The 19,876-nt window shown below is 39.4% G+C and overlaps 1 protein-coding gene across 9 annotated transcripts in view; it reads left to right on the plus strand.

Moving 5' to 3' along the window:
• The window catches only part of DOCK7 (dedicator of cytokinesis 7), a 150,343-nt gene that overhangs the window by 116,292 nt on the left and 14,175 nt on the right, over positions 1-19,876 (plus strand). For 6 of the 9 annotated variants that reach the window (XM_087719564.1, XM_087719565.1, XM_087719567.1 and 3 more), the window contains 5 exons: positions 2,061-2,161; positions 2,249-2,441; positions 4,577-4,720; positions 5,696-5,827; positions 10,418-10,432. In XM_087719564.1, coding sequence (XP_087575690.1) covers positions 2,061-2,161; positions 2,249-2,441; positions 4,577-4,720; positions 5,696-5,827; positions 10,418-10,432 — 585 coding nt within the window. The remainder of the gene's footprint in view (positions 1-2,060; positions 2,162-2,248; positions 2,442-4,576; positions 4,721-5,695; positions 5,828-10,417; positions 10,433-19,876) is intronic. The other 3 variants (XM_087719566.1, XM_087719570.1, XM_087719573.1) reach the window with 1 other exon arrangement.

Here is a 19,876-nt window from a genome sequence, read left to right on the forward strand (position 1 = left end):
TATGGAAATGCTTAATTTTCAGTCTACGTGCTTTTAGATTTGGTGAAAAAAACAAGTATTTTCTCCAGTGCGCTGCTTGGAGAGTCCAAGCGTGACTGAGTGAGTTTTTTCTCTTGGCCACGCCTCCCTTTGCCTCCATTCTTCAGTTTAAAAAACTCAGTCCGCCCGTTAGGACTGTTCTGGGGAGTGCTCCAGTCCTAGAGCAGATAACTGGACTCCCCAGATTTATTTTTTGTTTGTATTCGTTTTTCTTAGTTTGCCTTAGTTTGAATTTGTTTGCCTAGTTTTTTCCGTTTGGTACTCTTATGATTCAAGGTAAATTTCTCCTGCTGAAGGGGCTCGGGGTCGTTCTCTGCCCGCTGGTCACATGCGGGGGGGAGCGTGAGTCACCTGTCTGGCGGTGTCTGGCAGGTGAGGGGACGATGGGAGGCTTCCCGTCGGTGCCGTTCCCCACCGGTCCATCACAAAAGTCGTGCGGGGTGCCTGAGAGTTCCAGCGAGGGCGGTGGTGCTCTTCTAGCCCGGCAGAGGCGATGGCCATTTTGGTAGTTTCACGTGCTTTTCTTTTGGCTGCGCGCGCAGCGGCCGCCATTTTTGTGGAGCCTCATGGACAAAAAGCGCACTTGAGCATCGTTGGAGCGAAGAGTGGATCATCCTTTAGCCCTTCAGCTTCAGACCACCGCCTAGGATCGCAGGCCTTGTCTGGGGTGCCGGCCAGGCCTGCCTTCCTACTGCCCATCTCTTGGAAGCCTCCGAGGGCAGCTGAAGGAGGGAATCTGGCCCTCGGGCGGCCCTTTCCTTCCCTTTGGTCTGCGGGCATGCTTCAGCCAGCTGGCTAATTGCCCGGTGCCAGCTGCTGCACCGTTTCGTCAAGACTGCCCAGGAAACCATGGCAGAAGGCGGCAGGGAGGCACAGGAGGAGCAGGCAGGAACTTCCATCTAAGGGAAGTAAAGGAGGGAAGGGCACCAATAAGAAGGCCTCCCCTGGATCCCCTGGTACTGTAGATAGGACCAGGGAGGATTCCCGGCATTTGGGTCCCATTGAAGCCAAGGCCCCGCGATCTCACGGGTTGCCCTAGCCTGTGGGCCAAGAGTTGGACTCGCCCATGTGTCATGAGGGAAGTCAGGACACCCGTTCCTCCCAGGGCAGCAGATCCCCATCCCTGATAGAAGGAAGGTCTGGGGGTGACTCACCTGATGCCTCCTGGGGTTACCCTGACTCCCCCCTTTAGCGCACTGGAGAAAGACCATTGGCTTACCTGAACGGTCGTTCTCAAGGCACTGCAAGGAGAGTCCAATCCTGCCTGGGGTTCCTACAGCCTCGAGGATGATGACTGGCTATGACTGTTGAACGGGCTTCCTGCTCAATGCGAATTTCGTTTTTTTAAACTGCAAAATGGAGGCAAAGGGAGGCGTGGCCAAGAGAAAAAACTCACTCAATCCTAGGGCAGATAGATTGTGTTAATCCACGCTTGAACTCTCCTCGCAGCGCCCTGAGAACGACCATTCGGGTAAGCCAACGGTCTTTTTCTGTGAACATAATATGTGTTCATTCTCAGAAGGTCTAATTGACGCAGAATCTTAGAAGAGTTATTGATGCAAAAATGTGAAGTAAATATTTGGAGAAAATGTAAAATAAAATTCCTGGAAGTCAGCACAGATAGTTGAAGTTAAAATTAAATGGTGTATTGACCCAGGTTGTGGTTTGGATATAAACATTACTTTCAAAATTGGTTGAAATTCAAATTCACTTTTTAATTTATATTGCAAATGTGATTTGCAAAATGTTGATCCCCCCCTCCCCCCCCCAAGCATTAGTAGTTTATACGGGGCAGGGGGAATGATGATTTTGGGCTCAGTAGAAACCTGATACAATGAATGACAATACAAAAATTGAATAAGACAAGTAATTCTAAACCAGGCTAAACTGGTTGATGAATCTTTTTAGTTCTGTCAAGGTTTGTTACCAGGCTTTGAGCAATAAGTGAATGATACATTAACAGATTAATATATGTATATAAACAAATGTATATTTATTTTTTTCGTGTTGCATATTTTCAGGTGCAAGATCTTGTGTTCAATCTCCATATGATCCTCTCGGATACAGTTAAAATGAAGGAACACCAGGAAGATCCAGAAATGCTAATTGACTTGATGTACAGGTAGGATTTATGGAGTTTGCCTCTCTTTCAGAAAATACAGGCAAAGAAATACACATTAACATGAACCTTCTGGCTTTTCAAAACTAGAATTGCAAAAGGATATCAGAATTCCCCAGATCTACGACTGACCTGGCTGCAGAACATGGCTGGAAAACACTCCGCCAGAAATAACCACGCCGAATCAGCACAGTGTTTGGTTCACTCTGCAGCTCTGGTGGCTGAATATCTAAGCATGCTGGAGGATCGGAAATATCTCCCTGTGGGATGTGTTACATTTCAGGTACTTTGTTTTTTTTAATTTCCCAGATTATAAAACTAGATTGTACAGGTAGTCCTCGTCTTACAACAGTTCGTTTAGTGACCATTTGAAGTTGCAACAGCACTGAATAAACTGACTTATGACCATTTTTTACACTTACGATCGTTGCAGCATCCCCATGTCATGTGACCAAAATCCAGACGCTTGCCAACGGACTCATATTTATGACGGTTGCAGTGTCCCACGTCATGTGATCACTTTTTGTGACCTGACAAGCAAAGTCGACGAAAGCAGATTCACTTAACAATCGTGTGACTAACTTAACAACCACAATGATTCACTTAACTGTGGCAAGAAAGGTCGTAAATGAGGCAGGACTCATTTAACAAATGTCTCACTTAGCGATAGAAATTTTGGGCTCAATTGTGGCCGTAAGTCAAGGACTACATCGTACCAAGTTCCAGAAAGCATAGCTTGGTAGAGTTCTGAAACTACTATATTAAGAAAGTAATCTTAAATGGAAAAGAAGACTCCCTCAGATTGCTATTTCCTATGAATTGTGCTAAGAGGTGGAAAGAAAAATCTTGTGCGTTACAAGAATTGAAAAGAACACAGGTACTTCTTGAATTACAGCCATTCATTTAGTGACCATTTGAAGTTAAAGCCGTGAAAAAAGTTACTTATGACCATTTTTCAATCTTACGATCGTTGCAGCATTCCCCACGGTCACATGATCAAAATTCTGACGCTTTGCAACTGCCATGTGATCGCCTTTTGCAACCTTCTGACAAGCAAAGTCAATGAGGGAGTCAGATTCACTTGACAGCCATGTCACTAACTTAACAATCGTGGCAAGAAAGGTAGTAAAATGGGGCAAAACTCATTTAGCAACTGCCCTGCTTAGCAACAAACAGTTTGGGTTCAATTGTGGTTGTAAGTCAAAGACAAGCTGTATTCCTACCCTAGCTTCAGGAAGTATGGGCTTTTCCCCTTGGGAAATCTGTTTGATTTAAATCCAGTGATCTCTTAGTGCAAGGGTGTCAAACTCAATTTCACTGAGGGCCAGAACAGGGTTGTGTTTGATCTTAGGGGTCCAGGGTGGGCATGGCCAGCTCGATGTCACTTGTGTTGGGGGCGCCTGTGGCAACCTGAACACTGCCAGTGAAAACAGACCTCAGGAGGGCCGCCCGCAGCCCTCATGACCTCCATTTTTGATGGCAGAGGCACCACGGACCGGTCCTTTGCTTTTTCCAGGGCAAACCTGTGGGCCAGATCTAAGCACCCCATAGGCTACATTTGGCCCACGGGCCTGGAGTTTGACACCCCTGTCTTAGCTGACTGTCCCATAATACATAATAAAGTGGAGATTTTAAGAGCGTTCCCTTGATATTACTGGTAGAAAAGCTACTTGTATATTTTTCCATTTGGAGGGTCTTCCCAGCGGAATGTATATTATGCACACTGTGTATATTATGCACACTGTGTATATTAAAACTACCACCTCCCCAAACATCTAACTATCTTGATTATGAACTGACTGGTTATCTTAAAAGCTGTGATTCTCATCTTTACAGTGGGTGTTAGGTTGGGGAAGGTTCATCTGTAGCAAACTGTGTGGCTTGGCTCTTTTACTGACTATTTTGACAAAATTCAAAGAACCTCCAATACAGAAAGATAAACTGTTGGAATTGTAGCTGTTGTGCCAGTAATGAAAAATACCAGGAAATGCTTGGTACTATGTTAAATGAAGCCCACAGAATGATTGCATCAGTCCCAATGGAAGTTACAGCAAGTAGGAGAAAGTTCAGAGATTCAAGGTTTGGGTAAAGTTATGTAAGAATTATCACAAATTGTGTGTTGCCACAATCTGTATATATTTAACTCTATGCCCTCCATGAATGAGTATTCATCTACATTAATCTAAGCTAATTGCTTTACAAAACAGAATAATCTGACCATCATTGTAATATTTTTTCTTAATTTTCACTGTCTATGGAGACTTTCTCTGATAAACCAGAAAAGGGAATATGGTTTTTATTACCAGAATAGTCCCATTATACCAAAATATAATTGCACACCAAAGGAAAGATTTAGTGCTTTGGTCAGGAGATTTGCATATTGGCATTAATGGAAGTAATTGTTTTATATTTCCTCAGAATGTTTCTTCAAATGTTCTAGAAGAATCTGCAGTTTCTGATGATGTGGTATCTCCAGATGAAGAAGGGATATGTTCTGGAAAGTATTTTACAGAAGCAGGTCTGGTTGGACTACTGGAGCAAGCTGCAGCCTGTTTTTCCATGGTAGAAAATTTTCATACTTTCTGTATTTTGTCTGATAATTCCTATTAGCTACCTAGAATAGATCAGAGTTCCCTGATGTTTCTGGCTCTGCAGACCAGCGGGGTAGGGGAGAAGGGATGGTCCCACAGAAGCAGCTGGCAAGCGTGCATGCTTGCAGCTCCATTTGCACAAGCAGAGTGCATGCGTGCCTGCTGCTCACACAAGTGGAGCACACATGCTTGCCCACTGCTCATGCAAGTGAGGATGCATGTGTCTGTGCATGTGCTCGCCAGCCATTTCCGTGGCCCTATTACAGTCCCCTCACGGCCCACTTGTGGGCCATAGCCTACAAGTTGGGGACCCCTGGTATGTGATATAAATATTTGAAAGCACTGAGCATTCAGATGTAAATATGAACATAAAACATCTCTAACAGTGGGTTTACATTTCAGTTGCTTAACTGAACTGAAATGGAATAGGACTGAAAGGAATATTGACTGGATTGTATGTGGATAAGATGACATGTTTTGTGCTATTAAGAGAGTAACCAAAGTTAATTTTCAAACACTTTTAGTTAGCCAAGATGCAACTGTAACATGTGCTCAAAATTTGCTATTAAGCCTTTTAGCCTTTTAGTTCAGCAATGGGATTCCTTTGAAGTCTTCTTTAGATTGAAAGTGAAAGAAATTTGGAAGACAAGGAGGGCATTTACGTTTTGTTTATGCAAATAATGGGGCTATTTTTTCAATCCTCCAAAAGGCAGTGGACAGAGGGAAATGGCTGATAGATACCTAGATGCCTTTTCATGGAATGTATAAAAAGGAACACTCAGAATTATTCTGTGCTCTAGATTACATTCTCTTATAGTAATGAAAGTATAGCAAATGATCTTTTCAGTTTCTTTGTCCTAATGAAGCATTTTTATCATGTGCTGCACTTAGGATGTTTATTTTCTTGATGAAGCAGTAGATCCAACTGACATGCAGTCTTTTGTAGGCTGGTATGTACGAAGCGGTCAACGAGGTTTACAAAATCCTTATTCCAATTCATGAAGCTAACAGAGACGCCAACAAACTGGCCACAATTCATGGTAAACTCCAGGATGCATTCAGCAAGATAGTTCATCAGGTAATGCCTTTGGGATCTATGACAAGAAAGTGGCAAAATATATCAGCCCGATTTTCTATTGGACCAATGCACTTTGTGAGAACAGATGTCCATGGGTTGTATTACAAAGTGTGCAATCAGCTTGGGTGGCAAAACAATGGCTAAATAGTTCTTCTAATAGTACTGTCTTCTATTTTTTTTCCCCTAGAGCCACCTACTTAAGTCAGGTGGTAATTATTGTGTCCATTGGTACATTCTATTCTGTGCCTATTGTACAAACAGAAAGCTGACTCCACAAAACGTGAAAGAATTGAGTGCAATTATTAGGTGGGCCATTTTCCCCATTAGGTTTTAGTCATGTATTTATTTATTTGTCCAGTTTATATAACCCAACTATCCAAGAAACTCTGGATGGTGAACAAAGAAAAACAAAGAATGACATTAAAACAAAAAACAACTGAAAGTTTATCAACTGTCAGGAAAAACACAAACCGCTACACACTTGCAACTATGCTGGAGCTCCCAAACTCAGTAAATTGAGTGCTCGATGCACTTGATTGGCAAGTAGCTAGTTTTAGGTCCTGCAGCTGATGCCTTGTTTATCCAAACTGTGTCCTGCATTGTACAGATGGTGGGAATGTAGATGGCTGTATGCTTGGATGTAGAGAACTGGATGGCATCCTGTTGCTAAAAACTATAGCAACAGCTAGTAAGCGTTTTATGACATGGCCAAAGCAAAGAGAAATTTGCATCATAAAATCAGCAGACTATGATAAGACCTGGTTGTAACCATGTTTCCCGAAAATAGGACATGTCCTGATACTAAGCCCAATCGGACGTTTTAAAGCATGGGCTAAAATAAGCGCCCCCCCCCAAATTAGCCCACCCCCAAAAATGCAGCAAGAAGAGCATCTCCAGCAAAAAGAGCACCCGCCACGCTTTGCGCCCCCTCTGCCACCCTCCAAATTGCAACCCAGCACAAGATGCGCATCTTCTGGATACTGACAGCTTCATCGCATCTTCTCTTGGCTGGTCTGTGCAGGGAAACACATGGTTAAAAAAAAAAAACTTCTCATGAGTTTGAGAAGTTCTTAATTGTTTGCACTGACGAGAAGTTTTTCTTTACCGTACAAGATGTTTCCCTGTACAAACCGGCCGAGAGACATGACAGCTGCCAGTGTCCAGTAAGACACGCATCTCCCGGCCTGCCACGCCCCATCCCCTGCCCCACCTGCTACTACCCAAATTGTATCCCAGCGCGAGACACATGTCTTACCGGACACTGGCAGTTCTGTCACATTCCTCGCTGTTGAGTCCAGGGAAACAGGTAAAAAAACCTTTTCACAAGTTCGAGAAGTTTGAACTCGCAAGAAGGTTTTTTTTACAACATGTTTCCCTGGAAACAACAGCGAGGAATGTGACAGAGCTGGAAAGGTAAGACACGTGTCCCGCTTCCCGCCCACCCCAGCTACCACCTGCCAGAAAATAATAAGCCCGCTGCCCTGCCCCCCACCCCGATAATAAGACCAAGCCCTTATGGGGGTCAAAAGAAAATAAGACTTTGCCATATTTTCAGGAAAACATGGTAAGCTAAAAGTAAAACTAGACTATTTTAATGTAATTGTTCTACTATCTTTAAAACACGAATATCACAAATAGGATTTGTAGAACTTACTAACCATTAAATCTGTTCTTGAAGCTATTATATCAACATAATTGATCTTGATGTATTCACTATTGAGAATGTTCCATTGCAAATAATTTTCCCTTTCCAAAAGGTTAGAGAGTAAACTCTGATTGCGGGCTACTTGAAAAATTTGCTGGTTTCTTGGTTACGAGACATATAACACTCCCCTAGTGCCTTTCTGGCCCAGAGTCAACTCCAATGCTGTGTTTCCTTCTGATTTGGTTTTGCATTGGCACTAATTTTAACCTTGGATGACATGAGTAAGTTTGTTCAAGGCTTACCTTTTTACATGCATTTGGAACAAGACTTGAAGTAAAAGAAATAACTATAACCATAATAATCAAGAGGTTTGGATTTGAAAATAGCAAGAACTATTGGGACTGTCAAGCTGAGAAGGTTTTGGAAAATGAATGGGTTGAGATCTTATGGGACTTTAAAATCCAAACAGACAAGCACATTGGTTGTAATATCCTGATTTATTGAAATGAAGGGAGTCTGGGTCATTGATGTTGCTATTCTGGGTGATGCTAGGATTAAAGAAAATCCATCTGAAAAAAGTATGAAATATATAACTTGCAGATTAAATACTAATGAAAACGTTATATAATGAAAACATGACTGGACTGCCTGGAGCAATACCTAAAGGACTCTCCCAATATTTGGAAATTTTGAATTTATTGGACTTGAATTTTACTAAAAAAGAAAAACTCACCTTGCTTGGTACTGCCTATATTTTTAGATGCCACTTTGCTATTTCTTAGGTCTTTGGTCCATATAGATAATATACAGTATTGTAAATAGCATTTATATAATTTGAAGAAAATTTGTGATGATTAAGAAATTTTAAAAAAACAAGCATGTGTAGAAAATAAACTTTATTTTGATTCATGTATTAATATTCTCTGAAGCTTGAATCTCATAGGTAGCCCTCAATTCGGCCATTCATTTAGTGATGATTCAAAGTTACGACAATGGTAAAAAAATGTGACTTATAACCCCTTGTGATCATTGCAGCATCCCGGCAGACATGTGACCACAATTCTGGCCCATGGCAGTTAGTTCCCACTTAAGACAGTTGCTGCATCCTCCAGGCATATGTTCGACCTTTGTGACTTTCCCATCCAAGCTCCCACAAGCAAAATCAATGGGGAAGCCAGCAGGAGGTTGCAAGTCACAGTCACACAGTACCTCACTTAATCGATTATGGGTGATTCGCTTAATGACCATGGCAAAAAGTCATAAAATCAGGTGATGCCTCTTTTAATGACTGCACTGCTTAACAACAAATTTTTCTAGTCCTGGTTGTGGTCATAAGTGGAGGACTAGATAATCCTCCGCTTACTATTGCATTTGGGCCCAGAATCTCGGTTGTTGAGCAAAGTGTTTGTTAACCACCGCAATCCCAGATCTTTCAGTTGCTGTCATTAAGTGGAGTGCCCTTTGGGTGCGATGGGGCGTGAGGGGGCTGGGGTATCCCTCCACACTCATGGGAGACTTGGGTCCTTTCCCTTCCTGACCAGGTCCAGATCCACTTACCTTAGTATTATTCTGCAGCTCCTGATTTTCAAGGCCCCCAATTCCATCTTTCAAGTCAGTCCCATTCTCACAATGATACAGAAGGCTCCTTCTCCAAATCAGACATTTTGAAGAAAGGGTCTTCTTGAATGATCGCTTTCACTAAAACATTGGCCAGATATGAAGTCTGCTTCAGCCTTCTAGAAGGCTGGGATTCATTGGTGTTTTTCCTTCCCTTAATGCTGCTAGCAAAGGCCAACCTTCTGAGCCTGGTGTTCGCCCCTCCCCAAATGGTAGTAGGCATTTAGTAGTTATTTTGCCAGATTCAAGATCTGTCTCTCCAGTGAGGAATCCTCCCTCCAGTGGAGGATTTTTCTTCCTTGCCAGGAGAAGAGGGGAAATCCCTCAGTGCACTGGGGAAACAAACCTCAAATCCTCCATCCTCTCTGCTTGCAATCTTCTCTGCTGTCTTCTTCTGACTTCACCATTCACTTTCTGGGGAAGCCAGCAGAGAAGATTGCAAATGACGATCACATGATTGCAGGCCACTTGACAACAGATGACAAATGTGAACAGGTTGCTAAGCACCTGAAATGCAATCCTGTAGCCACGGGGGGGGGGGGGGGGGGAATGAGGGCCTCACTATTTACAATGACTTGGAGGCGTTTTACAGGTTGTAAATCATCGGTTCTGAGGCCATCGTAAATACAAATGGTTGTAAAATGATCGGTTATAAGTCAAGAATTACCTGTACCAGCATTGCAAAACAAACACTGCATAAAAATTATTGCATCACTCATGTACAAAGTTTGGATTTCTCTAATTTGACATTTGACTCCCAGGCTGAAATGGTGAATATGTTGCAGTGGTAAGAGAGGTTTCATATTCTCATTTGATTCTCAGATCTTTATAATAAAATAAAAAAGAAGAAGAATTGGGCACACACACATACAAACACATTGTGTATATGTATGGGCCAGGAGTTTGTGTATAATTGCCAATGCAATGGAGCCCAGGGATGTAATCCCTGTACTCCTTCCATTAAACCTTTTAAACCTCTTTATATTGGGTATTTTCTTTATCACATTCCCCTTAAAATTTCACAATAAAGAGAAAGGAGCAGATAGTTAGAATAGAACATCTATGTAGTAGGCAGACATGCATGGTCACATCCTCTATAGAGTTAGCCTTCAATGCATTCAGCAGAAATATCTTATTCCCATAGGTTCTTCTTTCCCATATGAGGTTTCTTCTGGTGAAATGAAAAAAAAACCTGCAAATGTAAATATGTGGCCCATAAAAATCATTAAACCATTGTAGATGTATACTGCTTTATTGTTGATGGCATGTCAAGAAAGTTCTGCATTTGTTTCTATTACATACTTTTTTTTACTTTTTTTATTATACAGAGTACTGGCTGGGAGGTAGGTAATGTTTTAGCTAGTAAAAAAGACTAATAGATTGGTTTGATGCCTCTTGCCAATGCTTTGCCCGCATATGCTAGTTGTGGGTATCTGTTGCTGTCTGCTATTGATTGACCTGAATTAATTAACCAAAAAGTATTAGTAAAACTGTTGTGGTCATTTTAGACAATTTAGGTAGTGCATGGATTATGACACTAATGAGGTCCTTTGGGGAATGAACCATTTTTACCATTGTCAGTTTGTTATTTGTGTTAATTTTATTTCTCATCTATATTGACTTAGAATATCATTTCTTCCTACCATGTTCTTACCCCCAACACAGGGGTCGATTTAAGTTACAATGTTCAAGGAGTTTGAATGCAAAAATGCAAAAGTTTACTCATATCATAACACATAACAAGTATTTATTTATGAATTGTATATACTTGTCTCTTGTACAAAACTGAAATAAAAACCAAATTAATTCAGATTAACACTTAACTCCCAAATGCCCAGTAAGAGTACGGGTTTCAAGTACCCCATTGAGTAAATGTATTTGCTTTGATTATGTGATGCATAATTTCAATGTCTCTAGTACTTTTCAAATTACATTATGATCCAATACAAAAATTGGCAACTTCTAAAAAGTAGCTGTGACTTCAGCAACCACAAATCTAAATCTAACCTACCAACTTTATCTCATTCGTATAACACTATTCAGTCTTATTTTTCTGCTAAGGGCCACAGTAAAATATTTAAGATGTATGTTTAATAAATTAATACAGTCATTCATTTAGGTCAAAACTGGGAAGTTATGGTTAATAGTTTCAAACCAATCAGCATATTTGCTTACACAAAGGGCAAGCAAAATAACAGTTAGCAACACACACAATTTTGTAATTTGAGTTCTCGATCTGGTACAAACTTTCTTAGTTTTAGGTAGAAGTGTGATTTAATGGTAGAAATGAAAAATTAAATAATTTTAAATAACCCAAATCAATAGATGTCATATCAGTTTTATTTCTCTTTTTTATCATCAGTGGCCTTTTTTTTTGTTGAAGCCCAAAACTATTCCTGATATTGCCTTAAATTTAAATCAAATCAGTGTTAATAGGATAAAACAAGCTTCTTCGGGCTTTTGCCTCCCTGAGTTTTCTATTGACCATTATTTGGAATTCTGAATGCTGAAGTCTGGTGTATCTAATAGATAACTGTGAGGGGTGGCTAGTTTAAAAGAACAACCAAGATTGTCACATTCATTTCTACAACAGATTTTTTGTACTCGTAGTCCTCGACTTACAATAATTCATTTAGTGTTCAAAGTTACAACAGCACTGAAAAGATGACTTATCATCATTTTTCACATGACCGTTGCAGCATCCCCATAGTTGTGTGATCAAAATTCAGATGCTTGGCAACTGGTTCATATTTATGACGGTTGCGGTATCTCAAAGTCATGTGATCACCTTTTGTGACCTCCTGACGAGCAAAGTCAATGGGGAAGGCAGATTCATGTTAGTAACTTAACAAATCCAGTGATTCACTTAACAGCTGTTCCAGGAAAGATCGTAAAATGGGGCAAAATTCACTGAACAACTGTCTCACTTAGCAACAGAAATGTTGGGCTCAATTGTGGTTGTAAGTCGAGGACTACCTGTATTTCATGATTTCAGGGATATCCATGCATGTATACACTTCAAATAGAACAGAGAGAAATTCAGCAGATGTAACTCTCCACATGAAACTTTCAGCCAGATAAGGTGGAAACTTCCAGAACGCTACACACTTTTTTCATTAGTTGGGATTAAGAATTTTGCAGGTTTAAGTGCAACATGTCCATTTGATTACAGTTTACCATACATCAGTGTTTCTCAACCGGGACCCTTTTAAGATGTGTGAACTCCCAGAATTCTCGAGCTAGAGGTCCTAGCTGAGGAATTCTGGGAATTGAAATCCACACATCTTAAAGGGGCCCAGGTTGAAAAACACTGCCATAAACTACATCCATGAAAGTGATATGAAAAATTGTACTGATTAAATTACTAGTTAAGTAAAAATATAATATTTTTTTAAAAAAATATTTTAATTTTGTTTTTGTGGAAAAGCCCCTCCCTTTGGCGCAGGTGTTGCCCTTTGTTCCTTTGGTGTTTTGCCTCTTTAATTCCTGATTGCATTGTGTTCCCAAGGAATCCACTGAATTTAAGCATGTAGGTCCTGAATTAATATCAGTGGAAACTCATTGCATGTGGCATCCTTATAATTGTGTGGAATATGTGCTAACAAAATGTTGATCGTCCTCTGAAAATAATGCCAGCATATTGTATCCAAATACTTATTATTCATGTGGAAAAATTTTAAATGAGATTTTTTTAAATCTGCACCTTCGTTTAGTGTTGCAATAGTTACATATATTAGTTAGTTGTTTTAATCAGTCCCCTATACCCATAAAATGTACTGTGAAAATAATGTTTTCTGCTTTGTCCTGGCCCATGCTCCTTTGTTTTGACCATTCCCACTGCAGAACTGGGATCTTTAGCACTTTTGCTTAGGAAGGCACTTAGCAAATAGAGCCAAAGATACTCAGAGCACATGAGGTCAGACTTCCTGGACCTCTGGCCATTCAGCGTCAAGAAAGACCCTCATGGATTCAAATTTTGTTTTGAAACCCAATGTGCAACTTGGCGGCACATGAAAGCTTTCTCACAGAAGAAAATCCAAGTATGGCCACACGTCTACGTAAGCCTACTATAGGTAGTTCTCAACTTATGGCCATAATAGAGTCCTAAATTTCCATTGCTAAGTGAGGCAGTTGTTAAGTGACTTTTGCTCCATTTTACCATCTTTTGTGCCTCAGTTGTTAAGCAAATCACTGTTAAGTGAATCATGCAGTCATTAAGCGAATCTGGCTTCTTTTATTGACTGCTTGTTGGAAGCCTGCTGGGAAGGTTACACAGATGGTGAGCAAATGACACCAGGACAATAAATACATGCCAGTTGAATTTTTGGTCATATGGCCATGAGGATGCTTCGATGGTCCTAGGTGTGGAAACTGCTCACAAGTCACATTTTTCAGTGCTGTTTTAAACTTGAAGGGACACTAAATGAATGGTTGTAAGTGGAGACCCCCTATAATTACAAATCCACAACTTGATCAGACTTTATGACAGCTTAGAAAGAAATGATAAATAGCTCCCATTTATCATTTCCGCTACAAACCCTGGCTACTTTGGGGAAGATAGGGCCTAAGCCAATTCACTCTTTCAGTTTTTTCACTTTTGACATCACAAGAAATCAAAAGCATCTCCTGCCTTAGTAGCAATACTTATCCCTAGAAGTTATATCTCTCTTATAAGGAAGGGTTTCCCATTGAGGTTAATGCAGGTAGTCCTCAACTTACAACAGATCTCTTAGTGACCGTTCAAGCACTGAAAAAGATGACATTACTTTTCATACTTATGACTGTAGCAGTATCCCCATAGTCACATGATTTACATTTGGATGCTTCACAACTGACTCCCATTTATGACGGTTGCAGTGTCCCAGGTTCATCTTTTGTGAACTTCTGGCAAGCAAATTCACTGGGGAAGCCAGATTCATTTAACCACCATGTTACTCATTTAACAACTGCAGTGATTCGACAATTAACAAATAGAAAAGTCATAAAATTAACAAATTTCTCGGCAACATAAATGTTGGGCTTGATTGCAGCTGTACGTTGAGGACTACCTGTAGTTGGCACAAATCTGTTGCAAGAGACAAACAGATACAAAGGGACAGATGAGACACTCCCTGTTATATGGCTGTTTGGTGACCAGTTAATGGAGGACAGCTTAAGGGGAGACTTTTCAATGTGTGTGATGCTAAATCGACCCCTGAAATACATCCTCTCCTCAGTTACAGTTTTAACGTAGTCAAAGAATGTTTTACTGCATGATAAAACACACCCATGGTTTATGTTCTTGTTCACCGCTTTGCACTTGACATCTCCTCTTGCTGGACATTTCCCCCAGTGTGGCCTTTAATCCCCTATTGCATGCTTTTTAGCCAGTTCTTATTTTGTAGAATGTTTGTTTGCCTTTATTTGCTGCCAAATGCTGCTTATTTGTTTTTTGATTTTCCTTAATTAAAATACTTTCTGTTTTCTCCTCTATTGCCCTGGTTGCTGATTCTCCTCCCCACTTTTACTATTGTCTGTTGTGGTAAGTTCCTACTAAGTTGTTGATGATTCTTAACACCATGGCATCCCTCAATAATTTCTTTTTTTAAAAAATCAAAGACTTATGCCAGCTCAGGGGTTTATGAAATGCCATATAAATTCTCCTCAGTTGGGCTGGTGGGAAGGAAGGAAATTACCTCAGAGACTGATTGGGTCGCCATTGATAAGTGAGTAGTTTTTTCCTCAAGTAAACAGTTTGGATGGCCTGCAGAATTTGGGCTATAAATTCAAAAGCTGGATTAGATAGGAAATTGCTGGAACAAAACTTTTTGGCATTAATCTTTCTATTTCAGATTATATTATTGTACTCTAGAATTAGATATTTGGGGATATTTTCATCTATCTGTTGGAAACAACAGAAGCAAGATGAACAGTGATTTTAGTCATTTTTTGGTGAAGTAAACCCAGTTGGCAAAGCTTTTGGTCTATATGCAGAAGAAAAAAAAAAACTTTACACCTAGCAGGTATTTACCATGCATAGTAACATATTATGAACCCTTCATAAATCATGATGGCTGTATACCCGCTCTGCCAGATCTGTAATGACTCTACAGCGTTTACCTTCATTCTCTTTGCCTCCCAAGGACTATTATTTTTCTCAAAATAATAGACATAAATGCTTGTATAATATCTTCCTTACTCATAACTGCATTTTGCATCTCTCAGAAACAAAGACCATGGAGTATTAATGTGTTTTATGGCTTGAAAGCAAGAGTTTTATTTTCATGAATACCTTTGATCAATATCAGAGTTTCCATATAGATAATGTGCCACATTCTGAACAATAACATGTTCAGAATGTGGCAAGCCCTATGACGTTATTGCCCTCTCCATTTTCTGCCTGTTTATGCTTCATTTCACTCCAGCATGTTTTGTATTCACTCCATTCTAAAAAAAATTCCCACGAACTGACCCATCAATGCATTCCCATCTCCCTAAATAAATGGAAGCTAAATGGAAAGAGACTGTCTTTCATACACCAGTTCCTAATTTGTCTTAGGTGACCATTGTTTTAGAATTATGGTAATCTGTTTGAAACTCATTATCATAGAATACTTCTAATTAATTACATGGCAGCAAGCATTTTCTTAACTCTTTCATGTAGATTGTAAGTAGGATAATTAGGAAACGAAGTTTGAAGAATCTAAAGCCCAGAAATTCAGCAAGATTTGGAGCATCAACAGATTCACTGTTCCAAATTGTTAGGGAATGTTGCCTTAGAAACCTGATAAAGAAAGATATACATTAGGTACAGTAACCAAGCAGATAGCTTACACGTATAAAATAAGAACAGTCTTAGGGTTTGTACAGTGGGCTGGTACATTAGAGCAGTGTTTCTCAACCTTGGCAACTTGAAGATGTCCGGACTTCAACTTCCAGAATTCCCCAGCCAGCGAATGCTGGCTGGGGAATTCTGGGAGTTGAAATCCAGACATCTTCAAGTTGCCAAGGTTGAGAAACACTGCATTAGAGGCCATTTTGTTTTTAAAGACCAAACTAGCTAGGCAACATTATGATTAGCTTAGAGCAGACTTGAGCATTTTATGGCCCCCGAGGCCACATCTCGTTCTTTGACTGTCCCTACCCAGCCTGCGTGGATTGCTTTTATTTTGAAAGCGGCTGCTCTCCCCCCCCCCCACCCCCCAAATATATACTTTTATGCATGCATGCCTATGCACCTTCATGGCCTTATTGGTTCTGCACTCCGCAATACTCCTAGTTTCTGATGTGGCCCTTTGTGAAAATTAATTGTCCACTCCTGGCTTAGAGGAATAAATGAACTGTAAAATTGCTTCTGTGATAAGCCTGTTTCAGGGTAGGAGTAAGTAATGCCATCTATAAAATTGCCTAACACTGACTAACTTTCTCACTCTAGAGAACATAAGGTTAATATTTTTCCTTCCATAGAGGAAAAAAAAGCAATTACAATAGATACACATATTAAAATTGTAGGGCTATATATACATACTTTCTTTATATAATAATATACAGACTTTTTGCCTCTATATGTAAACAATATTGCTTGTGGAAGAAGCTTTAATAATAATACCATTTTACTTCTACTGTATGCTTGTGCATTGACCAAAATCTTAGACTTAATGTGTTCCTCAAAACAGCTAGCAGTTTGAAGTTATGAAAACTGATATTTTTAACAAAGACTACTTGTCTGCTCATGCAAATGTCATTTAGATTTAGAAAATACAAAACATCTAAATCTTTGTTTTTAAGAAGTCCATGCTGTTGGAATCAGATAACATTGTAAAATGCATCTTCTTTAACCATTTGCTTATAAGGACATCCATCCAGTGTGTACCCACACCCAGGCAGTGTGTAGAGGTATTCTTTCAGAACTAAACACCCAAGACTGCACACATCTTGAGGCTACCCCAACCCGACCCCCCCCCCATTATTCTCCCTTTCTTGGCCACTCCCCTGTTTTTTTTTAGTTGTTTTTTTTTACTTCTACCTGCTTCTCTCATTCTTGCATTTGTTTTTTGACCATATCCATCCAGCTGTCAGTGGAGACATCTAAACTGCAAACTCAAAGCTAGACCAAAGTCACATGCCGCCTTAAACTCTGTGAATAGCCTTTTGCTGAAAGCAGTAGCCGAACACCCAGCATACTCTTCACAGAGCTCAGTTGTACTTTTACTTTACTTTTGTTTGCGCAATATGGCTGACTATCTGCCATTTTCCCATGGTAAATTATTTCTTTGATGATCCTGGACAGATGATCAAAGAAATCTGAGGTGGCCCTGATTATATCAGCTAGCACACTGTTTGGAAATGAAAAGCATATCGCTTTTTAGTTTAACAGATTTAAATAATAATCATTAGAAGGCGGGAAGGGGGGGAAATTGCTCTGTCTGTATTTTATCACCTCATGAGTCTTTGGGCAGAATGAAAAGTAAAACTATAGAACACATCCTCATTGTAGCAAGACAGCTCTTAAATCCTGTTTGTAGAATATAATCTTATATTGTAAAATTTATCATTTTTATAAAACAACCTTGGGGATATATGAGGACTGAGCCTGATTTGAGAGTGACCAAGTTTTTGCATTTCCACAAGTAATTACACTTTAAAATGATCCAATTAAATTTATTATTAAAAATCTTCATTTATGCCATACAAATGTTTGCTTTATGGTCTTAGAACCACACAAAATAGAAATGATATTAATGTCCTTTGTTTGTTTGGCCAATTTTTTAATTAACAAACAAGTCTAAAAGTTGCATTTGTGTTCACACTTGCAACCCTGAGGTTCACTTAACCGTAGATTCACTTAATGTCCAGGATGATTTGCTTAATTACCTTCATAAAAATGGTCATAAAATCAGATCCAATTCAACTTATGACCGCAATGATTTCTGACAGAAATTCTCATCCCAGTTGTGGTTATAAGTTGAGGAGAAGTTGCTTGACAATTCTTTTTTTAAAAAGATTTTTATTAACAAACATGTAAAATACACACACACAAAATTTAGACATACACCACATTTATGCAATACAATACGAACAGGAACTTCCTGTTCTTTATAATAGCAATTATCAATCGATACCGCTCACCTTATATTATTTCCCCTTCTATTGTATTTCATTTGGATTTCACCATTCTTAACCCTCTTATTTTACTCATAACTATTATTTTTTGAGTTTGGTTATATTCTTTCATTGATTTTTGTTTCTTTCCTCCATCCACCTATACCATTTATCCCATATCTGGTAGAATTCTGATTCTTCTTTTCCCTAGATTTCTTTAGTTAGTTTGCCCATTTCGGCACAGTCCATAACCTTTTTATTATTTCATCTTCGCTTAGAATTAGTTTGTTTTTCCATTTCTGGACAAAGGCAATCCTTGCCGCTGTAATTATATGTAGTAAAATACTGGATTTCTTTTTTGTATTTCGCAGACATTATTCCTAATAAAAAAAAACTTCAAGTTTCCATTCTATTTTAACCCCTGTTATTGCCTCCAGCTAATTTTTGATCCTTTTCCAAAAAAATTTAGCCTCCTCACAGCTCCACCATAAATGGTAATATGTTCTGTGTATTGATTCACATTTCCAACATTTTGGGGAGGTATTTGTTAAGATTTTAGCTAACCTTGTTGGTGCCAGGTGCCATCTGTAAAACATTTTGTACTGGTTTTCCTTGTATGCAACTGATAGTGTCATTTTTAAATTTATTCCCCCAAATTTTTCCCATTTGTCTAATTCAATATTATAGCCAAAGTTCTGCACCCATTTTATCATTTGTTCTTTCACAATTTCCTCTTCCATTTTATACTTCAGGAGGAATTTATATATTCTCCCTATCTTTCTATCTGAGCTTTGAATAATTTTATCCAATTCGCGTGGTTCTGTTTCGATGTCATATAATTTAGTATCTTTATTGTATTTAGTTTTGATTTGGATGTAAGTTAGCCAGTCAGCTTTCATGTTCTGATCTGCCAATTCTTCAATTGTTTTTAAATTTCCCTGTCTATCAATTAAGTCTCTATATCTTAGGATTTTGTTCAAATCTATAAAATTTGGGTGAGTCGTCCTTTCTGTCGGCGATAGCCAATTCAGGATTTTCACATAGTGGATTTTGAGCCATTTTGAGCCATTTTTGCAATAACCCTCTTCTGATTAAATGATTTTGAAAGTATTTGTGCGTTTTATTTTTATCATCCCATAGGAATGTATGCCAGCCAGCCTGCTTGCAGATCATGGCCTTCTAAGGTCAAAATTCTTTTATTCTTTAGCTCTATCCAGTCCTTCACCAATGTTATTGTTACTGCTGATGCATATAATCCCACCACTGCCTCACCAAGGCAAATTACCTTATTTTCACTGACCATCTGTCCTAGGAAGGCTTAGCATATATAGTATCCTACACAATAAATTTTTGTGCTACAGGTATTGTTACTGAACTTATTTGACTTCAGAGGGGTAACCCTCACCCCTGCTGCCCACATGATGAGTTTTTTGCCTTTTAAGAACTGGACCTGGTTGCATTTGTTGATGATGGAACCCTATTTTCTAAAACAAGGGTTTCCAAACCTGGCAACTTTCAGACTTGTGGATTTTAATTGCCAGAGTCCCTCAGCCAGCCATGCTGGCAGAGGAATTCTGGGAATTGAGGTCCACAAGTTTGAAAGTTGCCAAGTTTGGAGAGTCCTGTTCTAAAAGGAGGAAAGACACCAATAAGTATTGGAAGAATAGGCCTGGCTCCAATCTTGAATAGTAATTTAATTAATAATT

This window comes from Thamnophis sirtalis, unplaced genomic scaffold (assembly GCF_051295495.1).
Source record: "Thamnophis sirtalis isolate CommonGarterSnake01/CBP01778 unplaced genomic scaffold, rThaSir2_p1.2 scaffold_7, whole genome shotgun sequence".
NCBI lineage: Eukaryota > Metazoa > Chordata > Lepidosauria > Squamata > Natricidae > Thamnophis > Thamnophis sirtalis.